The sequence below is a fragment of the Gymnoscopelus microlampas genome (assembly GCF_963454915.1).
Source record: "Gymnoscopelus microlampas genome assembly, chromosome: 5".
Taxonomy (NCBI): Eukaryota; Metazoa; Chordata; class Actinopteri; order Myctophiformes; family Myctophidae; genus Gymnoscopelus; species Gymnoscopelus microlampas.
In genome coordinates this window covers 47174761-47197729 of record NC_139942.1, presented here as the reverse complement: position 1 = coordinate 47197729, position 22969 = coordinate 47174761, and the positions used below count along the sequence as shown (strand labels likewise).

General features: G+C 40.3%; 3 protein-coding genes across 6 annotated transcripts; 1 reads left to right on the top strand and 2 right to left on the bottom strand.

The window, feature by feature from the left end:
* Nucleotides 1-1146: 1146 nt before the first annotated feature.
* On the top strand, nt 1147-12625 carry LOC311046118 (serine/threonine-protein kinase MAK-like). Of its 3 annotated transcripts, XM_084058258.1 has the most exons (14): nt 1147-1585; nt 2818-2872; nt 3398-3519; nt 4950-5032; nt 5606-5738; nt 6204-6375; nt 7189-7356; nt 7966-8445; nt 9062-9240; nt 9403-9509; nt 9889-9999; nt 11469-11555; nt 11814-11936; nt 12313-12376. In XM_084058258.1, the coding sequence occupies exons 1-14, from the start codon at nt 1485-1487 to the stop codon at nt 12351-12353; spliced, it is 1962 nt and encodes a 653-aa protein (XP_083914384.1). In that variant the 5' UTR covers nt 1147-1484; the 3' UTR covers nt 12354-12376. The 3 variants fall into 3 exon arrangements, with proteins under 3 accessions (XP_083914384.1, XP_083914383.1, XP_083914382.1); XM_084058257.1 differs by lacking the exons at nt 1147-1585; nt 2818-2872; nt 4950-5032 and adding an exon at nt 12491-12625; XM_084058256.1 differs by lacking the exons at nt 1147-1585; nt 2818-2872; nt 4950-5032 and adding an exon at nt 12488-12624.
* On the bottom strand, nt 11949-15986 carry LOC311046121 (transmembrane protein 14C-like; the record flags this gene model as incomplete). Of its 2 annotated transcripts, XM_084058261.1 has the most annotated exons (5): nt 15925-15986; nt 15263-15349; nt 14228-14329; nt 14044-14131; nt 11949-13514 (listed from the first exon to the last, which is right to left on the bottom strand). In XM_084058261.1, exons 2-5 carry the CDS (start codon nt 15336-15338, stop codon nt 13457-13459), a joined length of 324 nt encoding a protein of 107 aa, XP_083914387.1. In that variant the 5' UTR covers nt 15339-15349; nt 15925-15986. The 2 variants fall into 2 exon arrangements, with proteins under 2 accessions (XP_083914387.1, XP_083914388.1); XM_084058262.1 differs by lacking the exon at nt 11949-13514 and having other exon boundaries at nt 14040-14131.
* pak1ip1 (PAK1 interacting protein 1) lies at nt 15966-22345 on the bottom strand. Its single transcript, XM_084058259.1, has 10 exons — nt 22046-22345; nt 21326-21491; nt 20631-20751; nt 19763-19837; nt 19624-19676; nt 19165-19310; nt 18506-18603; nt 18156-18255; nt 17157-17292; nt 15966-16415 (listed from the first exon to the last, which is right to left on the bottom strand). The coding sequence occupies exons 1-10, from the start codon at nt 22127-22129 to the stop codon at nt 16294-16296; spliced, it is 1101 nt and encodes a 366-aa protein (XP_083914385.1). The 5' UTR covers nt 22130-22345; the 3' UTR covers nt 15966-16293.
* Between the last annotated feature and the right edge of the window lie 624 nt (nt 22346-22969).

The window sequence follows — 22969 nt, the reverse complement described above, 5'->3', positions numbered from 1 at the left end:
TGGCTCGGTCAGGAAGGATGTTGAGGCAAACAGAGTCGAAGACACTTGATATTACAAAGATAGAAACGTATTTACATGAGCTCATGGGAGAAGTAGCCTACATTAAACACTTTGGATGGTGGTCAAGTAGTTCTCATCAGAGCATAACTATACAAAGATAAGAGGGGAGCTGTGTTGTAGAGCCGAGCTGTATTAAAAACATTAAATACCACTGTGTAGGCTAACGCAGGACTGTCCCAAATGTTATCTGTGGTCACCATTAGTCATATACCATTAAGGATGCTTAATAAGGATGCTTAAGCTTAATGCTTAAGACAATGGTACATACAAATTCGCACAGGGCCCACTTTGTACCATACCCCCCCACACACACACACACACACACACACACACACACACACACACACACACACACACACACACACACACACACACACACACACACACACACACACACACACACACACACACACACACACACACACACACACACACACACACACGCACACATACCAGAGACTCACTCACAAGCAGGTTTATTAACATCTTGGACTTGGTGATGCATCAGCAGCCATGTCAACAACTTTGCAAAATACATTTCTAATGTGCATTTTAACCAAGCAAAATACAAGTATCGATACTGAATTGATATGAACCAACATTAAAAAAGTTGAAACATTAATTAGTAGCAACTTCCACCTCTGTCACCTTCCATAGACCTGTTGTTACACACAGTGTGGTCTGGTCAGTATTTCGTTCTTCTGTCGACCAAAGTCTAATCTTGTCCGATATAAATTGTAGGTTAATTGGGATTTGGGAGATTTATAGTTTACTATTGACCTAAATCAGGTTGGCTATATGTTTATGACACGTGGGAACTTCCTCCACTTCCTCCCTGAGCTCAGTTCTGGGCAGGTTGTCTCGAGTTAAGTGAAAGTCAATTTAATCCACTTCTCCTCCCACCTCCCATGCGCCGTAAACGTCTAGGCTTAGGAGAGGGGAGACGGCGAGAGAAACAGACAGGATCTAAAAAAACACGGTCACGGTCACGGTTTTGCAGTCTCTCTTCCTGGCCACACCCTCGCGCTTCACCACGAAGCAACCATCTGCAAACACAGAGGTAACGTTACAGGTTCATGATTTATTTATGTAGGTTTCATTGAGAAACCTAGAAATTGGCAGTTGGTAGGTAAAACCTGATTTATACTTAGCTGCGAGCCGGTGTCCTACCCAGAAAATAGCAGATCTACAAGCTGCCAACAGCTATTTTCGGTCTGAGACACAGGCACGCTGGCACGCCACCAAAGTATAACTTAAAAGGCTTAACCTGTACACGTGAGCCTGTAGCATCAGCAGCAGGGTGTGAAGGAGTTTCTTTGTACAGGGAAGGTACCATCGCTTCCCCTCTGCCAGTCGACCTACATGGAGCTGTCAAAGGCTCCTCGCTGAAGGAGAAGGACCAGGCCTAGGTACCTCTTTAGGAGATGAACCGCTACACCACACTGAGACTGCTGGGTGATGGCACCTTTGGCAGCGTGCTCCTGGGCAAAAGCAACGAGTCAGGGGAGCTGGTGGCCATCAAGCGGTGAGTTTGGAGTATATCTCACTCACTCTAGTTCCCTGGAGCCATTTGCACCACCTCACACAAAATTCAAACTTAGCCTATTTATAGCTTAAATGGCTTTGAGGTGGTGCAACTGGCTCCTGGTACACAAAGACAAGCAAAAGACATGATTGTTCTGTGGACGTGCTGTCCTGATCTTGCTCTCTCTTGAAGCGGTAAGCTGCTTAAAAGACAGGTTGCTGCAAGGTGCTTTGAGTGCTGGGAGACTCCGGCAGCAAATAAGTCCTCACGTGAATGCTTCAGAACTGTGCTATGCCTCAGAACTGTGTCATCAAACAGGCTGCTTGGAATTCAGACAAATGTCTACTATAGCTATTAACATTCTTACTGCCCATATTGTGTACCAGAGTAGTATTGAAAAAAGGGCAACAACGAAGGCTGGGATATGATTTCTTTATATCACATACCCATAGCCTTGGGTGATCTACATTGTGAACTTGTAGATCTATTATCTTTGCCGAATGTTCACCCCAGAATAGGCACTCTAAGATGCATGTGGTTAATTGATCTGCCGAAGGGGTCCGCCATGTTCCAGGGGGGTCCCCGGGGGTCCCAACACTCACAGGGCTCGGCGGACCACCAGGGGGTCCGCGGACCACCAAAGTAACAATCACTATTAACATTTTTTCCAAATATATATATATATTTTTTTTTTTCCTTTTTGGACACTTTTACTCCGGCGATTTGGGTACCCCCACGCTGGGCCCCGTGCGCGGCTGGGGTTGAGGGGGGCGTAGCCCCCCGAAACTCTAGTTGATAATAATTAGATTAAGGGACTGCCCTGGCAAACAGAGTTGTGGTCCTGCTGGCATTCCCCAACAGTGCAGGGAGGTAGTTGGTTGAGAAAATGACAGATGCTGCCGGGCTGACCATTAAAGGGCACTGTTTTACACTCAGGGTTTTGTTTCCTTTGCCTCTATAAACGGCGGTGTCTCTTCAGCCATGAAGTTTACCACATCATCCACAGCAACCGTGTTTGGTGGCTGAATTTTGACCATGTTAACATGGTGAGTTCCTGAACCAGATCACAGAGCCTGCGTGGTGCAGTTTAGCTACCCTGATATTGTCAACGCCAGCTGACCTCTTGGTCCCTTTATCCCTCTCTTCACCCAGGGCAAATAAAGGCTGTGTATGCGATAAATCACAATGAAATAGTAACTGTGAATGCATTTACTACTGCTTTCCCCCCATAGGATGAAAAGGAAGTTCTATTCTTGGGATGAGTGCATGCATCTTAGAGAGGTGAAGGTAAGAGTTGTTTAAGTAACATAAACAAGCAACTAATTACATTACATGAACTACACCAGCACCAACTGACAGCTAGCCTACACTTTGATGTCTCTACTCAATTTAATCTGATTTAATATATTATTATTCTAACTTATATTTGTATCTGTTGTCCAATTACCCTACAACCTGCAGCAGGTCTCCCCCATGCTTTTCTCTCAAAACAGATAAACAATTTGCAATGAAAATCTGTCAGTAGGATTGTTGTTTAGAATAGGAGCTCTCTTGGGGCAGGCCCTTGAGCAAGAAGCACAGCCTGGTCTATACGTTTCTGCAAAGCACAAAAAGTGTTGAAACTGGACAGTTTTTAAATCCCTGAAATGTTGCATGTGAAGAATCAATAGCTTAAAGGGGCGCAGCCAAACCTGATATCCTGTTATTCAGGCATTGAAACAAGCTTGCCCCCCTTCTTTTACCGAATGGGTTTCCAGATTGCCCCATGCTACTGTAACTGTAACTATATTTGGCTGCTTGTCGTCCAAACAGGCACTGACGAAGCTCAGCCACACCAACGTGGTAAAACTGAAAGAGGTGATCAGAGAGAACGACGACCTCTACTTTGTCTTTGAATATATGAAGGAAAACCTTTATCAGCTGATGAAAGAAAGGTACAGTATATGAACGCATGACACACCACTCCTATTTTATACTAGGTTGTGGCACGGTGTCACACAGCAAAAATAGCAGATCTACATGCTCAAATTTGTCAAAATGTGTCCAAATATTTCAAATTCTTCGCATACATTATAGGGACGGCAGGTTGACTGTAGTCTTGTGTAGCCAGACAATCAGAGATCTCTGCGTATATTTGCTGATACATTTGTTGACATCTAAACTCAATGTAGGGGTAAAATTGGATGGAAATAATAATAATTTTTAAAAAAAACTCAATATTACAGAACTAATGCAAAGACTTCAGGGCGGTACTTCATAGTGGATCAGTATCAGGATTGTTTTTCAAAGCAGTGGGCATAGGTTTGGTAGTTCTGGTTTTCCATGATGTTCTAGCCCATATATTGACTTTAGTTGTCCTCAGATGTATACCTAGACAAGGTTGAAAGCAGTTAAAAACCACAGGTTAAAATACGACAGGTGAAATATTATATCATTGTTTTTTCTTTTCCTTCTCCTTTCATTTATTCCTTTCCTTTGAGTGTTTTACCAATTCCGATGGACTATCTTGGGTCAGATCACAGAAACACATTGTTCCCTGAAGCAGTTGTCAGAAACGTGACAGATATTACAGGGACATTTATTCATAAACATGGTACTGTGCATGTGACTTATGGAAGAGACATGTCTGCTACATATGCTTTGCCCTGTAAGCCAATACGGCATTATCAGGCTGTCAACATTATCTTGGTATAGGTGGTTTACAACTATACAATCAGTGAACTGTCATTAGCAACATGAATACACTTGTAACGGTATAGATATTACTGGTTAATTGATAAGCTATTATATAACATATGTTCCCACCAACATGAGTGATACCAAAGCATAACAGTCCAAAGATGCTATATGTTAAAGTAACCTGACTGAAAGGTAACATTACAAAGTAAGACATTCTTTGAACCCTGAATTTAGGCGTAGTTATTTGCTAAAAAAAAACTAGAAAAGTGTGCTCCTCAGTGCACAGATCTCCGCCAGGCTAGGCCTTCTACATTTTGGAAGTCAGTCATAGGCAATCGGAATGGAATAATCTGACAGATACATATCGATTTGATTTGAACAGTAATAATATTCATATACAAAGTATACAACCTATTTCCTAGAAAAGAAGACATCTTTAGTGTGGTCATAACATGACTAGAGAGATAAAAATGTGTACCGATTTCCGTGAGTTTCGGACAAAATCTGTTGAAAAGTGAACATTGGAAGGCTCAGTCAAACCTCTGATGTGACTTGTCCAACTCATCACTATTACGACCTGGGAGTGAGAATTTGTAGCTTTAACAGAGTGTGATTTCTTTGCATGTTTATCTTTATCCTTCTTCTCTCTCTTGCCTTTGTGTTTTACCACCTTTGCTGCTGACAGGGAAGATACAATGTTTTCCGAAAATGAAATAAGAAACATTATGTTCCAAGTACTCTCTGGCTTAGCATTTGTGCATAAGCATGGTAAGATCCTCTTTGCTCTTTCTCATTGTATTTCTAGAAGCTTTCCCACTTGAAAGAAGCACTAAGCGATTTTTTCTTTAGACCAAAATCTAATCTGAATTTTCTTAAATATGTTTGAAATAAGTTGCACTCACATGAGACATTTAAATTGTAGGCACCAGGCAAGAATGTATTTCTTTATTATACATTACATTCATAATGTATAATATAATGTAATAGCTCAGGTACCCCTGCCATGAAGGCAGCTAAGTTTAAAGGTGTAGAAGAAGATGCTATAGAAGAAGTGTCAGCATAAGAACGGTTTTAGTACACGGAATTTAGTGCTCCTTTAAAAATGTGTCCTGAATGGGCTTTCCCCGTCCCATTATGAGAATTGAGAATTTGTAGAAGTTAAATTCCTAAAAATAAGTTGATAAGTTGAATGAAAATGAAGTATTTGTCTTTTCTTTTTTTTTTAACTTTGTTTAGAAAAGGTTAGCCTACATATCTCAACAAATACTTTTACATTGAATATACAGAAATGTCTGCAGTAGGTTCCATTATGTTTTTTAAATTACATGTATTTTTTACTAGGTTACTTCCACCGCGATATGAAACCAGAGAACTTGCTGTGCATGGGGCCAGAGCTGGTGAAGATTGCTGATTTTGGACTGGCCAGAAAAATACGCTCACAGCCACCTTACACCGACTACATATCCACAAGATGGCAAGACTCTTTTTACAGCAGCATTTCACTAAATCAGTTACTAAATAACTACTTTAAAAAATAAAGAAAAACCTCTTGCGGTGAACAAAACAACTGTGTTTAAGCAGTAGGCAGCTGTTAACAACATGTTATTGTGATTGGATCGGCTGTTGTGAAGATAAAGCAAAACTGGCTTGGGCAGTATTGTCCTGTACACCAGTATTCTTCTCTTCCCTTCTGGACACCTAAAGTCATCCCTATTTTGGACAAATTTCAAATATGATCTAAAATATGATCTAAAATATTAACTAAATATGTATTTTCTCTTCTGTTACAGGCGAGTAACAGAATAGTAAATAGAGTTTTACTTGGGCAACAATGATACATATCTTTTTTTCTCAATTCTGATCATTTTGGTACTGGTGATTTTCTTTGGAGGTGGCTAAAACCTCTTCATCTGAGTGCCCTGTGCTGTTGTCTGGACAGGTACCGGGCCCCTGAGGTCCTGCTCAAGTCCAGCTCCTACAGCTCCCCTGTTGACATGTGGGCTGTTGGCTGCATCATGGCTGAGCTCTACACGCTTAGACCCCTGTTCCCTGGAACCAGTGAGGTGGACCAGGTCTTCAAGATCTGCCAGGTGCTGGGAACAGTGAAGAAGGTGGGTGGGTTTTGCATAGGACAGAAATGAATCTTAAAGCTGCCTTATATCATTTTTCTGATTGAACTCACATTGTGATTAGTTACTGTACGTGGAGGTAAATGCAATTTAGTTTCATGCAGGATAAATACTAGCTATAGTGTCTGAAGATGTATGTCTTCTTTGGGTCCACCCCCAGTCTCTAGGTGCCGGTGGGGCTGATGACACATTTGTGTGTGTATCTATATATTATAAATATATGCAGTCACTTCCTAGTGGCTTGTCACTTTTTAACCTGCCAAAAGGTCTGGAAGGTAATAATGTGAACCTTTGTAAAAACACCATTTGACACAGGTCTTGAGTATGCAAACACATACAAAAGCAGGTGTTGTATTGTGCATACACAAACCGTTCAGATGATCAGTTGGTTGTCATGACTGGGCCGTAGCATGCCATTACTACATATTCTTTACTGAGCACTGGATATTTCCAAATATAATCATTTATGCTTGAGACAAATGATTGTGCTTCACAATAAATGCACTGGATAAAACACTGGTTTTCAAACGTTTTCGTGTCAAGGACCCCCAAATTGATATGGGGTATACAACATTTGCAAATTTAGCCTCAGACCCCCATCTGAAAATGCTGTGTGCCAGGGACCCCCAGAAGAGAAGATTTGTGTCAAAATTATTCAACATATACTTGAAAGATATTTGTTTTTCTTTTAAAAATAGCAGATGTACAAGCTCGCTGTGAGCTTGTAACGTTTGCTTCAGAACCACTGGGATAAAAGACACTAATAAAAGACACTTTTTGTTTTCTTCATGTCAGTCGGACTGGCCTGAGGGACACGACCTGGCTGCTTCCCTGACCTTCCACTTCCCCGAGTGTGTCCCCGCCAGCCTGCGCTCCCTCATCCCCAACGCCAGCGATGAGGCAATAGCTCTGATGAAAGACATGCTACAGTGGGACCCAGAGAAAAGGCCAACAGCTGTTCAGGTTTTTACTGCAACCTATAGTTAATTTGAACCAGTCCTGTATTGTCTGGTGGTACATTGTGGTGCATTGTAGGTTTACACAGTATTAAAAAAACACAGAGAATTCAAACTACTGTTAATATAAACCAGTTGTGTGACTTGACAGTGTTTGTGGAAATAACATCAATTAACATTTAAGTCATGTGCTTTTAGTTTAGTTTAGTTTATTCTAAAATAATCAACATACAGTTGAAACTTCACAAGGATAACACAATAAAGTCCAGAACCTATTACACACAGCAATACATGTCCGACAGTCATGTACATTAAATAAACACATTTTCAAGACAAAAACTATTACAAAAAAACAAAAACAAAAAGAATACCTGCACTACATAAACTACTACCTAACTTATACTGGAACCTTTTCCAGTAACCAGGCTCATGTTAAGCGTTCAAATGACCTCAAGGCCAAGGTCAATTTAAACCCAAGAGGCACACATTAGCAATACTAGCTCTAGTGTAAAAGTTATGTGTTCCTAACCTGTGTTTTAAAAAATGGATGATTCATCATTTAATCCGAAACACTTCTAAAGATTTTAATTTAGTCTCTATTGTGTTTATTTCTCAGGCGCTGCAACATCAATACTTCCATGTTGGACCAGCATTGGGTGCAACTCCTAAGGACCTGGGGCAGCATAAAGCCCAGGATCAGACTGCAGAGTTTATAACACAACACAAGCCTCTATCTCTATGTATGGCCGACCTACTAGAGTCCTCTCAGGACCGTGAGACCCAGGCTGATCTCCAGAGCCAGGGCAGACCTCTCCACCATCACCACCAACCCCTCCAGCAGACCCAGGCTGAGCTCCAGAGTCAGGGCAGACCTCTCCACCATCACCATCACCACCACCACCAACACCTCCAACAGACCCAGGCTGAGCTCCAGTGCCAGGGCAGACCTCTCCACCACCATCACCACCACCACCACCACCAACCCCTCCAGCAGATCCCTGTGCCCCAGCAGAACATGGAACACGGCGCCTTCCGTACAGACGCACTCACACCGGAGCAGCACCAACCGCTCAGCCTAGTCAAGAACAACCGACCGGTAACCTGCCAAGGCATATTATTACTTTCAAAATATTCCATTTTGTTTTATTTTAGAAGGATCCTGACTGTTATAGTCTCTTGTGACTGTTATGACAATAGTTAGGATTAGGATAATCCTAAGTAATGATTTTATTTCTAACTGCTAGGACTTAATCGTCCACACCAAAAAGGAAAAAGTATAACAAACGTTTAAATATGTTTCGATTGTGAATGATATCATCGGAGTCACTGTCAGAGCAATTTGATGTACGATAGAGAAACTATAACCAGACAAAAGGAGGGGGCCTTGTAGCCTTGACGACCTTGCAGGATTATGCAAAGGCTAAAATGTAACTTAGATAGCATGTTATGTAGACAGATGCCAGGTCATTGTTAGGCTGATGATAGGTTATTGGTTTACGTATGTATTAGTTATTATTAGATTATTGGTTTACTTATGTATTACTTTATTATTAGATTACTATTTCTATGCAATTGATGTATTATGATGTATTATCTTGTGTCCTTGCTTACTGTAAATCGCTCTGGATTAAGAGCGTCTGCTAAATGCCTAAACTGTAAACTGTAGTATATAGACTTAATAAGTGATCTGTCTTTTGGTCCTGTGATGATAGAGAGGAACAGAGAACAGTGAGAATGGAGTGAGGAGTGGGCGTAGGCGATGGGGCCAGACATCGATCGAAGCTGCTGACAGTGGGGATGAGCTGGACTGCACAGACAGCGGAGTCTCCATCTCCAAAAGACCCGCCATGGTTTCTCTGACGGAGGCGCTACGTGACCAGACCGGCGGCTGGTGAGAGCGCTTATTACCCTCATAGACAGAGATCTGGTTCAGTGGGAGTCTTGTAGTTTAAACGTTTTACATTGTACTGAATAGGGATGCACAATTAATCCATCATATCGGTATTGGTCGATATTTACTTAAAAATATATCTTTTTTGCTCTAATTGTTTAGTTTGGCAGAGCCAGTAACAGTAACAAAACCATCCAGCAAGACCAGAACAGACTCCACCAACTGGTCCGCCAAACAGCACTACCTCCATCAATCCAGATACCTTCCTGGTAAGAACACTTGACCACTTCCTACCTGGCATCCATGCCATTATTAGGCCAGACATGTCTAAGGTCCTGCCCGGGGGCACAGACGATCTACAAGGAGTGAGCTTGTACATCGGCTATTTTATTGTATAAGTACAAAATAGGGCTTAACTAGTTTTAAAAAATACTGTACTGTACTCTATACTGAAACACATATTGGAGACCTGTGAGTCTGGGTCTTTATTGTTCTCATTGAACTGGAAAACTGTATGCACACTCTAAAGTCTGATGGACTCAGAACCTACCTGCAGAATGGACGTTTTGACAGACACAGCAAAATATAGATCTTACTTGCAGTCTCAGATGTAGTGTCTATGTTCTGAGCTGTGTGTCATTTTTCCAGGAGTAAACCCCAAAACCAACTCTTCAGCAGGAGATCAGCTGGTGGGTAGGAATGTTTGGGACAGCTCATGCCAAACCAGCGCACATGGATCAGGGTATCCCCTTATTAAAGGTAAGATATTGTTGAGTTAATCAAACTGATTCTAGACCTGGGCCATATAATCTATTTGCAAACTATTCTATAACCCTTTCTGGTGAATTGGATACATTGCCAATACCATAAATCAACTTTTATCTTCTTTAGTAGTAGTTTCGTAGTCCCATAGACAAACTCCAGACTCCACTCATCTGAAAAAACGCCAAGAAGTATTTAGAAATATTTCACCCGTGTGTGACCCCTATTATCAAATGCTTGGAATTCTACCTATGATGAGTGGATTTACAAATATGAAAACAGGTTAAAGTGCGTCTTCCATTTCAGCAGGTCCATTTCAGTCCTCCCTCCCAGTACTAATGGATTATTTTAATTGCAAACTGCAGAGCCAGCTGATACAGTCTCGTAGCAGTACTACAGCGGTTAATTACAACCTTATAGAGATGAACAAGCTTGAACTTTCAACCTGGCGTCCCTATTTTGGGTCATTATAGGCAAAATGTTTGAACATTTTTCAATACATTCCAACATTTTTCAAAAATAGTGAAAATAGGCCATCTGCAAGCTCACGACCCAACATATTTGTGAGCTTGAAGATTTTCGCTATTCGTCATACGATGAGGTATAAATTAGGGCTTAAATGGTATTAAAGCTTTTCATGGTCGTTGATCAGATCAAAGTGAAATGAGCTAAAGCATCACTGTCTAAATCAAAGGAGGACATGTTGTATTATTCATAATATAAGTTGCCTGTCACACAAAAGCCCACATTGCTTCCCCTTCATTCCTTATTAATGAGATCAGGGGAGTATAAAGCATCCAGGTGAAGATCAAATGTCTGTCTGAGATTGAGAGGGCAGCAGATCACTTTCTTTATCTGGTACACCTGTCATCACTCTGTCTTGTTGTGTAATGTTTCTCATATTTGGGTAATGTCCTTACATACATAGGTCTGAAGTAAAAAGTTAATTAATAAGACATTAATATGACTGGAATGTATGTAAATTCCATGAATTAATATTGTATGTATTGGATCATTTCTGGACCTTAAAATGTTTGGGATATACATAAGTACATATGCTATGCACATTGTGAGCTTGTAGGTTTGCTATCTTCAAATCTCTTTTGACTTTTTCCCCCCCGCCCAAAGTAAGGACACCATGTTGAAAGTGGCTAACACATTGGGTATAGAATGATGAAAATAGAGAAAAACACTGTAAAACTACTTGCTGTATAGCCACATGTTTAAGTACACTACACACTGTACTAGAACTACGGAGCCCTCCAGTAAGCATTAGGCCATGGACCCCGCTAACTCTCTGAGTTACGGACGGAAGGGTCCATTTGGTTCCTAGCTATCAATCATTTAGCTCATGGAACCCCCTCGAGGACCCCTGGGGTCATTGAGAACCACTGCCCTACAATATACAACACTCCCAATTTATTCTCCAGTTCCAAACACTCCTTTTCTTTTCTTTCTTTTTGTAGACGTTGGTACAGATGTCATTCTGCCTCTAGTGACAGATAAACAATCTGTAACAGAAGACACACATTTCAGATTGGAGCATTCCACAGGTACAGTATAACTCCCACATTCACATATCATTCATATAATTGTATCATACAATAGAGCGATGGGACTAGTAGCTGTTCTACACCCGATGTGTCAAACTGGATACTGTGTTTCTTACAGAATGTTTTCAATGTTTTACTAATAGATTATATTTGGACATTAAAGCCTAACTTAACCTCTTAGCACGAGGTGTCACTTGTTGGCACGCAAGTATGTATGAATGGATCTTTATCCAGTGGCTATCTGTGTATCATTTTCAGACAACTTCATGAGCAACACCTACAACCCAGCAGGAATGTACCCTTCATGTTTGACCAAAGACGAAATAGGAGTGCACGGACAAAGATTTACTTTGGCACCAATAATAGCAGGCACTTCTGCAAGTGAGTCATATCTGCATGTGGATATTCTTTAAATAAAAGACACACAGTGAACCATGAACAATGATTGAGTCAGAAATGATGCTAGAACTAGAGATACCACTTTCAAACAGACTTGGTTTTGTTTTCCTCCTTGGAAGAGCAGATGGGTTGTCGTTTTCCCTCCTTGGGCTATTTAGAGTGCAAGATACAACTACTTGGAAGCATTTGGAAGTAAAGTTTATACACATTTCTGAGACTGACAAGTACAAGAAATATGACTTTGTCTTGCAATCAATTCCTCCCGTCTGGTATTCCAAGCAGGTTTAACACTAAAAACAACCCAAGCATTTCATAAATAATCCTCTGATTCCACCATTTCTTTCTTTTAATTTTACAGTTGACCTTTCAATCAAAACATCCAGACATAATATATACTAATAACCAGTGTGATTTTAATGAAGGTAAAAAAGAAACATTGATTTACATGTCTTCTTCTTACATTTCTTAATTTTCTTTCTAAACTAATACTCCACAATTAATCTTTAACTGTTTCTTTCTTTGATCTCACACAGCAGTACACAGCATGGAAGAGCAAATGTACAAAACCACAAATCCCAGGATGCAACAGTAACACACTGAGTAAAATCCTCCTGTCCAGGAATGCACAGATCCAGCCAGTGCATGGAAGAGTAGTCTGGACTGCCAAATATGGAGGCAATCGGTAGCATAGAATCCAAAGTGTTAAACCACTGAGTAATGTGAGAAATGCATACTTCTGTGAGAAGTATGCAAGAGAAAATGAGTGTTGCCAATGAGAGAAATCCATACTTATTGCCAGGATGTAAAGATTGTTTAAGGTGTTATTTAAACGTTCTTGTGTGCTGGTGTCTCACACTGAAAATAGACGATTTTCAAGCTCACAGCTCGTCATAGCGTGACAACTTGTAGATTGGCTATTTTCGCTATCCACACATTGCACGGCAATGTGTGGAAAGTATTTTTAGTCTATCATAACATTTGCTATGTGTCAACTGTTGTTTTAGTGTTGTACAAGCGACATACAACATTTTTGTTTTTATAATGGAATAGTGACTGAAATATAAAACATTATAAATGAAGCAAATTACTGTGTTCACCTGAACTTGTTTTTCAGTCATAATTTAGATAATTTACAACAGTATTATTATACTGTACACACTATATATTTCAGAAAAACCAGGACCAGGTACAAAACTAATTTTAGGGCTATGCCTGGTTCCTGAAAGGTACCTAAGTATTTCATATACCCAGCACTGTGGTAGCATACACTGTACAAAATCATGAATACAATAGCAAAAATATATAGAACAATTACTGATGGTTGAAAGTCAAACGTTTACCAATCACTTTTATAAGCTATGTTTCAGATTTTTCTTGACACTACTTTGAGCAGAGTTCTGCTCATGTCCTCTTAATGATGGTGAAATTCTTATTTTGTGTAAACACGTATTGAAATTACCGTACATCAACTATATGCACAGTAATGGCGGTGGTGCATATGTTCAACGTTCATGTGGTCTTCTGAGAATTCCAATGCCAATGTTCCCCAACATCAGGACACTGCAAAGTGCAAAGAAATTATTTAAGTTATAAATGCATGGATGTTTTCCGCACAACCTTCAAAACCTGGTTGTCATGTTGATTTACATGTAGATATCGGTTTTCTTATATTTCAGCCTACCAGGCACACACAAAACTTTCAGTCACTGTCCAGTGTCCAGACTGTCCACATCAAGCACTATAACTTAACTACACACAAAAAAAATGGGTAGCACTTTAAACGAACATCCTATTAACAAATATTAATTAACAATTAATAAACTACGGTTCTTCAAAGCGGTTCTTACTCAAGTGACTGGCAGAGTCCACACCACAACTATAATGACTACAGTGGTGAACAACGAGCTGTAACTATACTTATATATATGTAGCACGAGCACACCATTCAAAGTAATAGGGCGACAGAATAGAACAGGGCCACAGCGTCCACTGAGTTCAATGGAGAGAAGTGGCTGCCCTGTTCTATTCGGTTTCCTCAAGCTCTGTAGCCATAGTTGAAAGTGGTTCATCAACATTTTTCAACAGTTACCTCGTCAATGCCATCAGGCCAGCTGGCATGAACTTCCAGGAGTTGAGAAATCTCATTCCCATCACAACAGCCAGTGTCCCTGATGTGCCTGTGCAGTGTATTCAGTGGGTTAAATTAAAGGGATGTAGGACAATGTTTGGGATAAAAATACATTGTGCTTTCGTCAAGTGATGAACTTGCTCACCTAGTGAAACCCACACATTCTTGGGATTTTGAGATCTTAGATAAGCTCCAAACCCGGCCAGAAGTCCAAAGATGAGCCCCGCCACCAAAGAGGTGACACTCCCTGTAATGGAATTAACACACTGTTATAAAGACAAGTCTCAAGCATAAAAAATGATGGATACTTTTGCATAGACCCACTGCTTGGGGGTTCTGGCCCCCCAGTGGTCATTGAAGGGGTTCCAGGGGTTCCCCACTTAAAGGATTGACAGATAGGAACCAAATGGACCCTTATGGGTCTGTATAACTCCCGAGAGTGTAGAGTTGTACGCTCTAGTCTAGAGTTAAATTAACACTGATTTTACAGACTAGACTGGGGTCCCAGAGATCGTAGCAAATGGGGGTCCGTTGGTGGCCCAGGCTAATGCTTATCCAACTGGGTGTCCTTGAAATTAAAAAGGTTGACAATAACCAGTGGTGGAAAGTAACTAAGAATTTACTCAAGTACTGTACTTAAGTCCCATTTTGAGGTATTTTTTACTTTACTGGAGTGTTTCCAATTTTCAATACTTTTAATTCTACTCCACTACATCTCAGAAGCAAATATTGTACTTTTACTCCACTACAATCGTTTGAAAATGTTAATTACTAGTTACTTTGAAGATTGAGATATTATTACAAAACAATACACAAACCACAGCCATATATACTTTGGCTATTTGAAAATAGCCAATCTACAAGTTCACAACGCGTTGCTTTACAACATGTTGTGACCTTGGCTTGTAGATCTGCTATTTTCAAAGGATTTTATACATTTGGAGACATTGGACACATGGGACATTCTGCATAATGACTATTTTACTTTTGGTACTCTAATCATATTTTTATGCCAATACATTTGTAATTTTACTCAAGTAAATTTTGAATACCAGACTTTTACTTGTAACAGTATTTCCACATGGTGGTATTCATAGTTTTACTCAAGTGAACAATTTGAGTCTCTTTCTCCACTGTCAGAATGTATGGTTTTGTCTGCCCTCATACATACAGTACATACCTGCTTTCATGTAGCCCATGATTCCTCCTGCTGATACCAATGCTGCATAGCTGAACCCAATCCAGTCGAAAGTCATTATCCCAAGGCCTAGAAACAATTCATTATGTACAATAACATTTTATCAGACAATGGTGATAAATTAACTAAGTACATTTACCCAAGTACATTTCTTTTAGGTACTTTTACTTTACTGGAGTATTGCCAATTTTCAATACTTTTACTTCTACTCTCCTACACTTCACTGGCATATATTGTACTTTTACTCCTCTACAATAATTTGAAAAATTATTTAGTAGGTTTGATTATTACAAAACACAATAACCACTTCAATCCTATTTCGGCCATTCTGTATAAAGAGTACTTTTACTTTTGGTACTTTTGGTACATTTTGATGCCATTAATTGTACTTGTACTACTCAAGTACATTTTTAATACCGGACTTTTACTTGTAACAGTATTTCCACATTGCAGTATTGATACTTTTAGTAAAAAAAAAAAATAGTACGTTTTCCATCTCTGCATTTTATTCTATCAAAGATAGTAGCTCAGCTTCATCATGCCAATGTCAATGTGTCAATTAACGTTTTTGTTTAACCTATATTAATGAGCACTTTAACCTTTTTTAATAATAATGCTTCACAAGAATCAAATAAATGTTTTACCTGTTATTTATTTATTGGAAACCAGAAAGTTTAGTTTACACACACCTTCCTCTGTTCTGAACACACTTTGTTTACTTCCTGGTTCATTCCTTGGTTGAGTCCAAGGAACCTTCAAAATAAAGCAACTTCCTTATTGTGAAAATTAAGTAAAAAATAAAATAATAATTTCTATAATCCTTTAAACAACAAAGGGGCGTTTGTTTGGAACATTAGCTTTTGGCTGCAAATAAAGAAATTGACTAAATATAGAAATGTAAAAAATCACATTCTGTACAAGTGGTCCTCTACCACCGCCTGGTGGCGAGCATAAACCAGTTAATATACAGTCAAAGGCACATCAGACATGGCCTGGTCTCAGTATAAATCCTTTTATTGCGTTGTATTTTTATTGCTCTTCTTTTTCTTCTCTTGAGGTTTACTTTCGTCCTCCATAATGACTTCTTCAGTGGCAATCCTGACCCTTTTCGTCTTTGGAAGCTGCTGCAAAAGTTCTGTGAACAGATATGATGAGAGTCGAGTGTGTTACAAAATATCAGCTCTTGAAATTCCAGATTTAAGTCTCCTTCAGGATAAACAGTCTCTCACAATTTGTGTAAACACGAATAAACATAATCTTTACATATAAACTGAGCTTACACAAATCAGAACCAACCGTTATGAGGTTAACACTTAGCCGCAAGCAACTCTAAGAGTAAATTCTATTTTAGATTTCTTGAACCTAGAGTTGCAACACCAACCATTGACAGCTCATACATCCAAATATATGGAAATCACTCAACGGTCCTGCATACCACCGGTTTCTAAATGTCACATAATGCAGGAGGCAGCCCTACGTTGCGTTTTTGAAAACGAGCGCTTCCAAACTCCAACACTATAATAATAATTCAAGCTTTCCGTACAGCTGTAATGTTGGTGAGTTTAACGTTTTTCAATACAATCTGATCTGACTTTTCTGTTTGGATGTATGGGCTGTCAATGGTTGGTGTTGTAACTCTAGATTCAAGAAATTAAAAATAGAATTAGTTACTGATGCCCAATTATTGGGCCATTTTTGCTATACACTGTACAACAAAGTATATTGGGGCCCAATATACTTTGTTGTACAGTGTATAGCAAAAATGGCCCATCCAAAAGCTCGCAACGCGTTGCGATGCAACACAGTGTGAGCTTGCAATTTGTTCAAATGTTCACCTATGCCCAAAATAGGGACGCAACTACTGTCATTTCGGTACCTTGAGAAGTTGTTGCCTCTGGTGTTATCTCCTGTGTTGTCTGAGGTGCTGCAGAGGGCTTCCTCACAGCGAGGCAGGTCAGTCTGGCAGTCGTGTTCACCTCCCCGAGCAGAGTGGGTGGCTCCATCTCCAGCTCCTGAATAACAACACAGAACATGCATTTGCTGTCATAAGCAGAGGATCCGAGCTGTGTTTCTCAACTATCACTTAGCTATCACAAGCTTAACCCATTAAGCCCTGAGGCCGATTCTACAAATGCCATCAGTAGTTCTCAAACATTTCATGTCAAGGACTCCCAAAATGATATGCATTTGGCCGCAGACCCCGATCTGGAAATGTTTTGTGCCAGGGACCCCCAGAAGAGAAGATGTAGATGTAGAAAATAGCAGATGTACAAGCTCGCAGTGCAGCACGAATGCTCCATCCCACAACTGTGTCGCTTGCCAAAGATAAGTCCTTTTTGAGCTAACAACGCATTGTGATGCACACTTGAAAATCAGTTATTTTCGTGAATCAACACTGTCATACTACGTATTCATTTTGGCCTTAGGGTCACAGGCTTCGAAAACGTTTCTTTTTTAATGCTTTATTTCTTAGATAGGAGAATGCAGAGAGACAGTAAACAAAGGGCAGAGAAACATGCTATAAACAAGACCGGGAGTTGGAACTTGGGTCCTTGCCGCTCACAACAAGCACATGGTCTGTGCACTAACTGTCTGAGCTACCAGTTACCCCAAAAACAACAAAATGTATGTGTAGCATTTGTATTGCTTTGTTTGCAGTTGTTTCACTGTTTGTGAAACCGTTTTTTTTTTAACAACTTTAAAAGCACTGAGCAAGTTAAATTCATTACCCTTGGCGTGCTACAACTATCATATTGGGCCAAAGAAATAACATACAAGATACTCAAGGACAGTGCAAAACAGCGAGCCAGATGGTGGCACTCAATTGAAAGAATTACATACACATGTGAAACAAAAGCACCAGAAGGAGACATGCCTCTTTGAGATGGAGCTTCCACATCTTGATGAATCCATCGTTTGATGCTGTGACCAGAACACAGTAGTCCTCCACAGTAACAGTATCAAGCGCTTTCACTCTGGAATGAACACAGAATCAGAGATGCAATTTACACATGGGCAATGAGATGCGGAAATAAGACTTGATTTATACATTGCTGCTTGCCGGTGTCGCATGCTGGAAATAGCCGATCTACAAGCTCACAACGCATAGCAGCACGGCGCGTTGTGAGCTTGTAGATCAGCTATTTTCGTTCTGCAACATCAGCGTGCAAGCATAAATGAGGCGTAAGCATTGTCATGCAATGGGAAAAGGCAGAATAAATGCACCTGGTTTCATGAGCCTTGAAATCACCCAGCCATTTCTGAGTGTCTACATCGCACAAACGAACCATTTCATCGTCTCCTGCGACGGCCAACTTGGAGTTCTGAAAGACAAACAGATTATTTTTCTGTAAAACTGTAGAGAGTGAAAAGAATGCTGCTTTGTTTAAAAAAAGAAAAACAAAGAAGAAAGGTGCTCATTGAGAGGTGGGGTTCGTATCAATGTAAGAAAGACAGTATTAAGCTATTAAAGAAAACTCTCAATCTCCAAAGTTCCAAATTTAAAATATTGGCAATTTATTTTGCCATTAAGGTACATTTGGCCAATAAGGTACAATAAGATATTTTGCCAATAAGGTAAGTACAAAATAATACAGGCTTTTTAAATTTGGGAATTTATTATGACCCGTTCAATAAAAGTTTATCAATTATATTATTCTTACTCGATTTAGGCCGGCACAAGTCTCAGATAATATAAAATAATATATGGAGAACTGTCCGTGGGCTGATAGGACTGTTCAAAGGCCTAGGTAACGTAGTACTTGCAAATAACCAGATGGGTGGTTAACATATGTCCTATGTGGGAAATCCCACCCATCTGGCAACTGTATACTATACAATAAAACCAACTTGATACAGGTGTAACTGCAGAGCACAGAACTCACTGTTAAGAACTTAATAGATGAGATCCTCTTGGGGTTTATGATGGTTCCTATCAGCGAGGCCGTCTCCAGGTTGTAGATGTCTATTTTGTCATCGATTACCACCACATATTTATCTCCATCTGGGGACCATCTCACAATGTGTGCATCTGATAGAAGTGAAGGGAAAAAAGTTTGACCACTTAAGCCGTATTTTATACTTCATTGTATAACAGTGTCACTGAAAAGTAGCAAAAACAGATTATCTACAAGCTACGAGCATGTACACATTTTTGACAAATTTTGTCAATGTTTGCCTATAATGATATGCCCAAAATACGGACACCAGGTTGAAAGTGGTCAAATATATATTTTTCCATGTGTAGCTTACAAGTGTTGTCTCTGGAAGGACAATAAGCAAACGAAGCGAAGATGGGTAGCATGCATCCCTGTGAAATAACACACGCAAGTGACGCAACTTACTCTGTTTGATGTTTTTGATGAATGCTGATCTTCCGTCAATGAGGTTCCATGTTCTGGAGCAACAAGAAGTGCACAGGTCAATTTTGACTTGACGTTTATGGACTTAAAACACCTCTCTTCATTGAAGTGTAATTCTTACCTCAGTGTCTTGTCTGTCCCGACTGACAGCGCAAGTTTCCCAGAGGGATGGACAGACAGTGATGTCACGTGACCTCTGGCGACACAGGATTAAGCATAATTAGTTTGGCATTTCATATCATTCCATCCATTTCCAACCACTGACCCAAAGTCAGGTCGTGGAGGTAGCAGTTCCTCCCTTTCCCTGGTCACATTAGCCAGCTCTGACTCGGGGATCCTGAGGTGGTCCCAGGCCACCATGGAGATATAATCCCTCCACTTGTTCCTCGGCCTGCCCCGTGACCTCCTCTCGGCTGGATGTGCCTGGAAAACCTCCTCTGGGGAGGCGGCCTAAGGGGGGCGCATGCTACCATTTTCGGTGGTCACCTTATCACCGTAGTGGTGATAGAGAGAGCTCTCTCTATCATAGAGAGCGCTCTCTCTATCACCTAAAAAGGTGATAGGGTGACCACCTCATTTGGTAGCATGCGTGGGCCTTACTAGATGCCCAAACCACCTCAGCTGGCTCCTTTCCACGCAAAGGAGCAGCGGCTCTTCTCCGCGTTTCTCACGGATCACTGAGTTTCCCACCCTGAGCTTCCCAATGGGAAAACCCATTTTTGCCACTTGTTATCTGTAATCTCGTTATGAGGCAATAAAGGTAGCTGTACCACCTTGTGTACCTTTATTGGGCGAATGTCTGCCTAAAAAAACCCAGTTGGATGGATAGAAGTGATCTGTGTGTGTGGGCAGGTCAACGTAGTTATCAAGAGGGCATTGTCCTTCACAGGTGTTTTGTCCGCCCATCAGTACCGTCAACACAACACGGGGATAATCATACGTTACCGTGTTGAATATCTATGCCTTTTGTAGGTGGAAGTTCTACTTACTGGTGAGCTTTGATGGTTTTCAAGCACTCCCACTTCTTCGTTCTCCACACACATATGAGACCGTCCTCTCCTCCACTCAGTAAATGAGCGTTGCCATAGAACTCCAGACATGTGATGGTGCCTGTGTGCGGATACAAGGACATCAGCATCAGTTGTACAGGCATGCATTATTCACTATTTATAACCCAGCAAAATGGTGTTTTAACCGAGCTTATTATATACTGTACTTCGTCATGCAACAGTGTTGTGATGCGACACGTGAGCTTGTAGATCACTGTTTTTTGTTTTGTTTTTTCATTTTGACAATTTTTGAAGGACATACCCAAAATAGGAACGCCCGGTTAAACGTTGAATAAATGACAAAAGATAACTGACCATGTATACAAAAGAAAAGCCAGGTATATAATTATAACCAACAGCAAATCGTCTCTGTCGGGTGGAAATATGTCCATAACTGTGACTTTTCAGGATTCAAATTCAAAAATAGCAAAAACAGCAGATCTACAAGCTCAAAACGCATTTCGAGCTTGCAGATCTGCTATTTTTGATTCTTTTGTGTGATGCTGTAGTATGATCAAGCAGGTCATTAATTTACGAAAAAAACACTTGGATAAAGTCGAGATGTTTCTGCCCGACAGCAACAAATTGGTCATCTTGATTTCCAGGGACTTGACAAGCAGGTTGCAGGTATTTACCATCATGATGCAGCAACGCCCCGTGTTCAACCCTCTTCTTCATGTCATAGACCTGGACGGTCTCATCTTTGCTTCCAGTGACAACGAACCTCTGGCTGCTCGCCACCGCCGATATGGACGCTGTATGAGCATGGTGGGTGAAGTCCGCCTTGGCCGTCCACTTCTCCTGTGAATCAACATGGAAGGATATGATCAATCACCTCATTATGCTGCTGTTTATTATCAGCCTGCTCTCTTTGATCACTTCAGATTAAAAAGGTAGTGTAAATGATACTCTTTGGTTTAAATTAAAGTTTTTTTGATAAAACATAAACACTCCATATTCTAATAGTAATCATCGTTAACAGAGGCTTTGTCCAGGGTCTCCCTGTCTCTCCTGCTCTTTAATAAACAGACAACATAGGTGGGTTGCTAATTTCAGCCAATCAGAAAAGGGTACCCCTTTATCAGCTTCAATGTTATAGTGTTCAAGTCCCTTTTTTGTCTACTCACTGGTGTCATCACTTCCAATTTCACTGTTTATCCTGTACCCAAGTTGATTATAAAAGTTATCTGGACCTGAAAATGCATTTTCTATTTTAAAGAGCAGGAGAGACAGGGAGGCCCACGTTACTGAACAAACACTGTAATGATTGCAAGAATATAGAGCTACCACAACACTAAAACAGTAACACTTTTACTGCATCTTTAAAGAGTTGTCTTGTGAGTGAGTTTACTTACTTGTTCATCAGTGGACACTTTGTATCCAAATACAATCTGTTCATAGCTCCCAGCCACCAGTTCCACTAATGTTGTGGGTCCCATGTTTTCACTACAGGGCCAATAACCTACAAGTCTGTTTTAGAGTTATTATGGTACTTTTGAATAACGGCTCACGCACTAATGCAAACCCGCCTGACAGAACCAACGGTAAAAACAACTATATAATGAAACAATCGGACACAATGTTGCAACTATAATATAGTCAAAGGGACGGACACATTCATAAGCAAGAAGAACACACGCACTAGCACAACGTGAGTTTGGTTGCGCATGCGCCCTATAGAAAAGACGCTCCTTCCTCCTAGGAGAATGTTGGACTTCAAAATAAAAGTCCAGTGACAGTCTGGCAGTGGTGGAAAAAGTACTCACATTTTTTACTTCAGTAAAGTATCAATACCGCAATGTAGAAATACTCTGTTGCAAGTGAGAGCAATAGGCTATACAATTGAAATGTAAATATTAAATGAAAATGAAATGAAAATAAATAATCGTTGTCAACATAACAGTAGGAATTTGTGTACCTTTTGTTCAGTTGATTTTTTTTTTTTTTTTTTTTTTTTTGATTTTTAAAAATGTTCCACATACAACAACTGACTTAGACATACTCTTAACAAAACAAAAACAAACAAGAACAGACAAGTAAGGGAGGGGGGGGGGGTTCCTCCAGTTCCATTGTTCATCAACACCATCAGTAAAAAAAAAAAAAAAAGCATAACCAGGCAGTCACTTAAGACACAAGTCACCACACTCCATATAGCTCATAATCACACAGATGCATCGGCATAGTCATCAAAGTCTATCTAAGGAGAGGGTTCAGGCCCACAGTACATTGACCTTTTAGAAGGATCCATTATAGCGGGGCCCACAACTTTAGAAAATAGG

Coding starts and splice junctions, on each gene's coding strand:
- LOC311046118 (XM_084058258.1), top strand. CDS start 1,485: ATGAACCGCTACACCACACTGAGACTGCTGGGTGATGGCACCTTTGGC. Junction 8,446..9,061: donor TAGTCAAGAACAACCGACCG/GTAACCTGCCAA, acceptor CTGTGATGATAG/AGAGGAACAGAGAACAGTGA. Junction 9,241..9,402: donor CGTGACCAGACCGGCGGCTG/GTGAGAGCGCTT, acceptor CTAATTGTTTAG/TTTGGCAGAGCCAGTAACAG.
- pak1ip1 (XM_084058259.1), bottom strand. CDS start 22,129: ATGGGACCCACAACATTAGTGGAACTGGTGGCTGGGAGCTATGAACAG. Junction 19,311..19,623: donor CATCAAAAACATCAAACAGA/GTAAGTTGCGTC, acceptor CACTTCTATCAG/ATGCACACATTGTGAGATGG. Junction 16,416..17,156: donor AGAGGCAACAACTTCTCAAG/GTACCGAAATGA, acceptor ATCTGTTCACAG/AACTTTTGCAGCAGCTTCCA.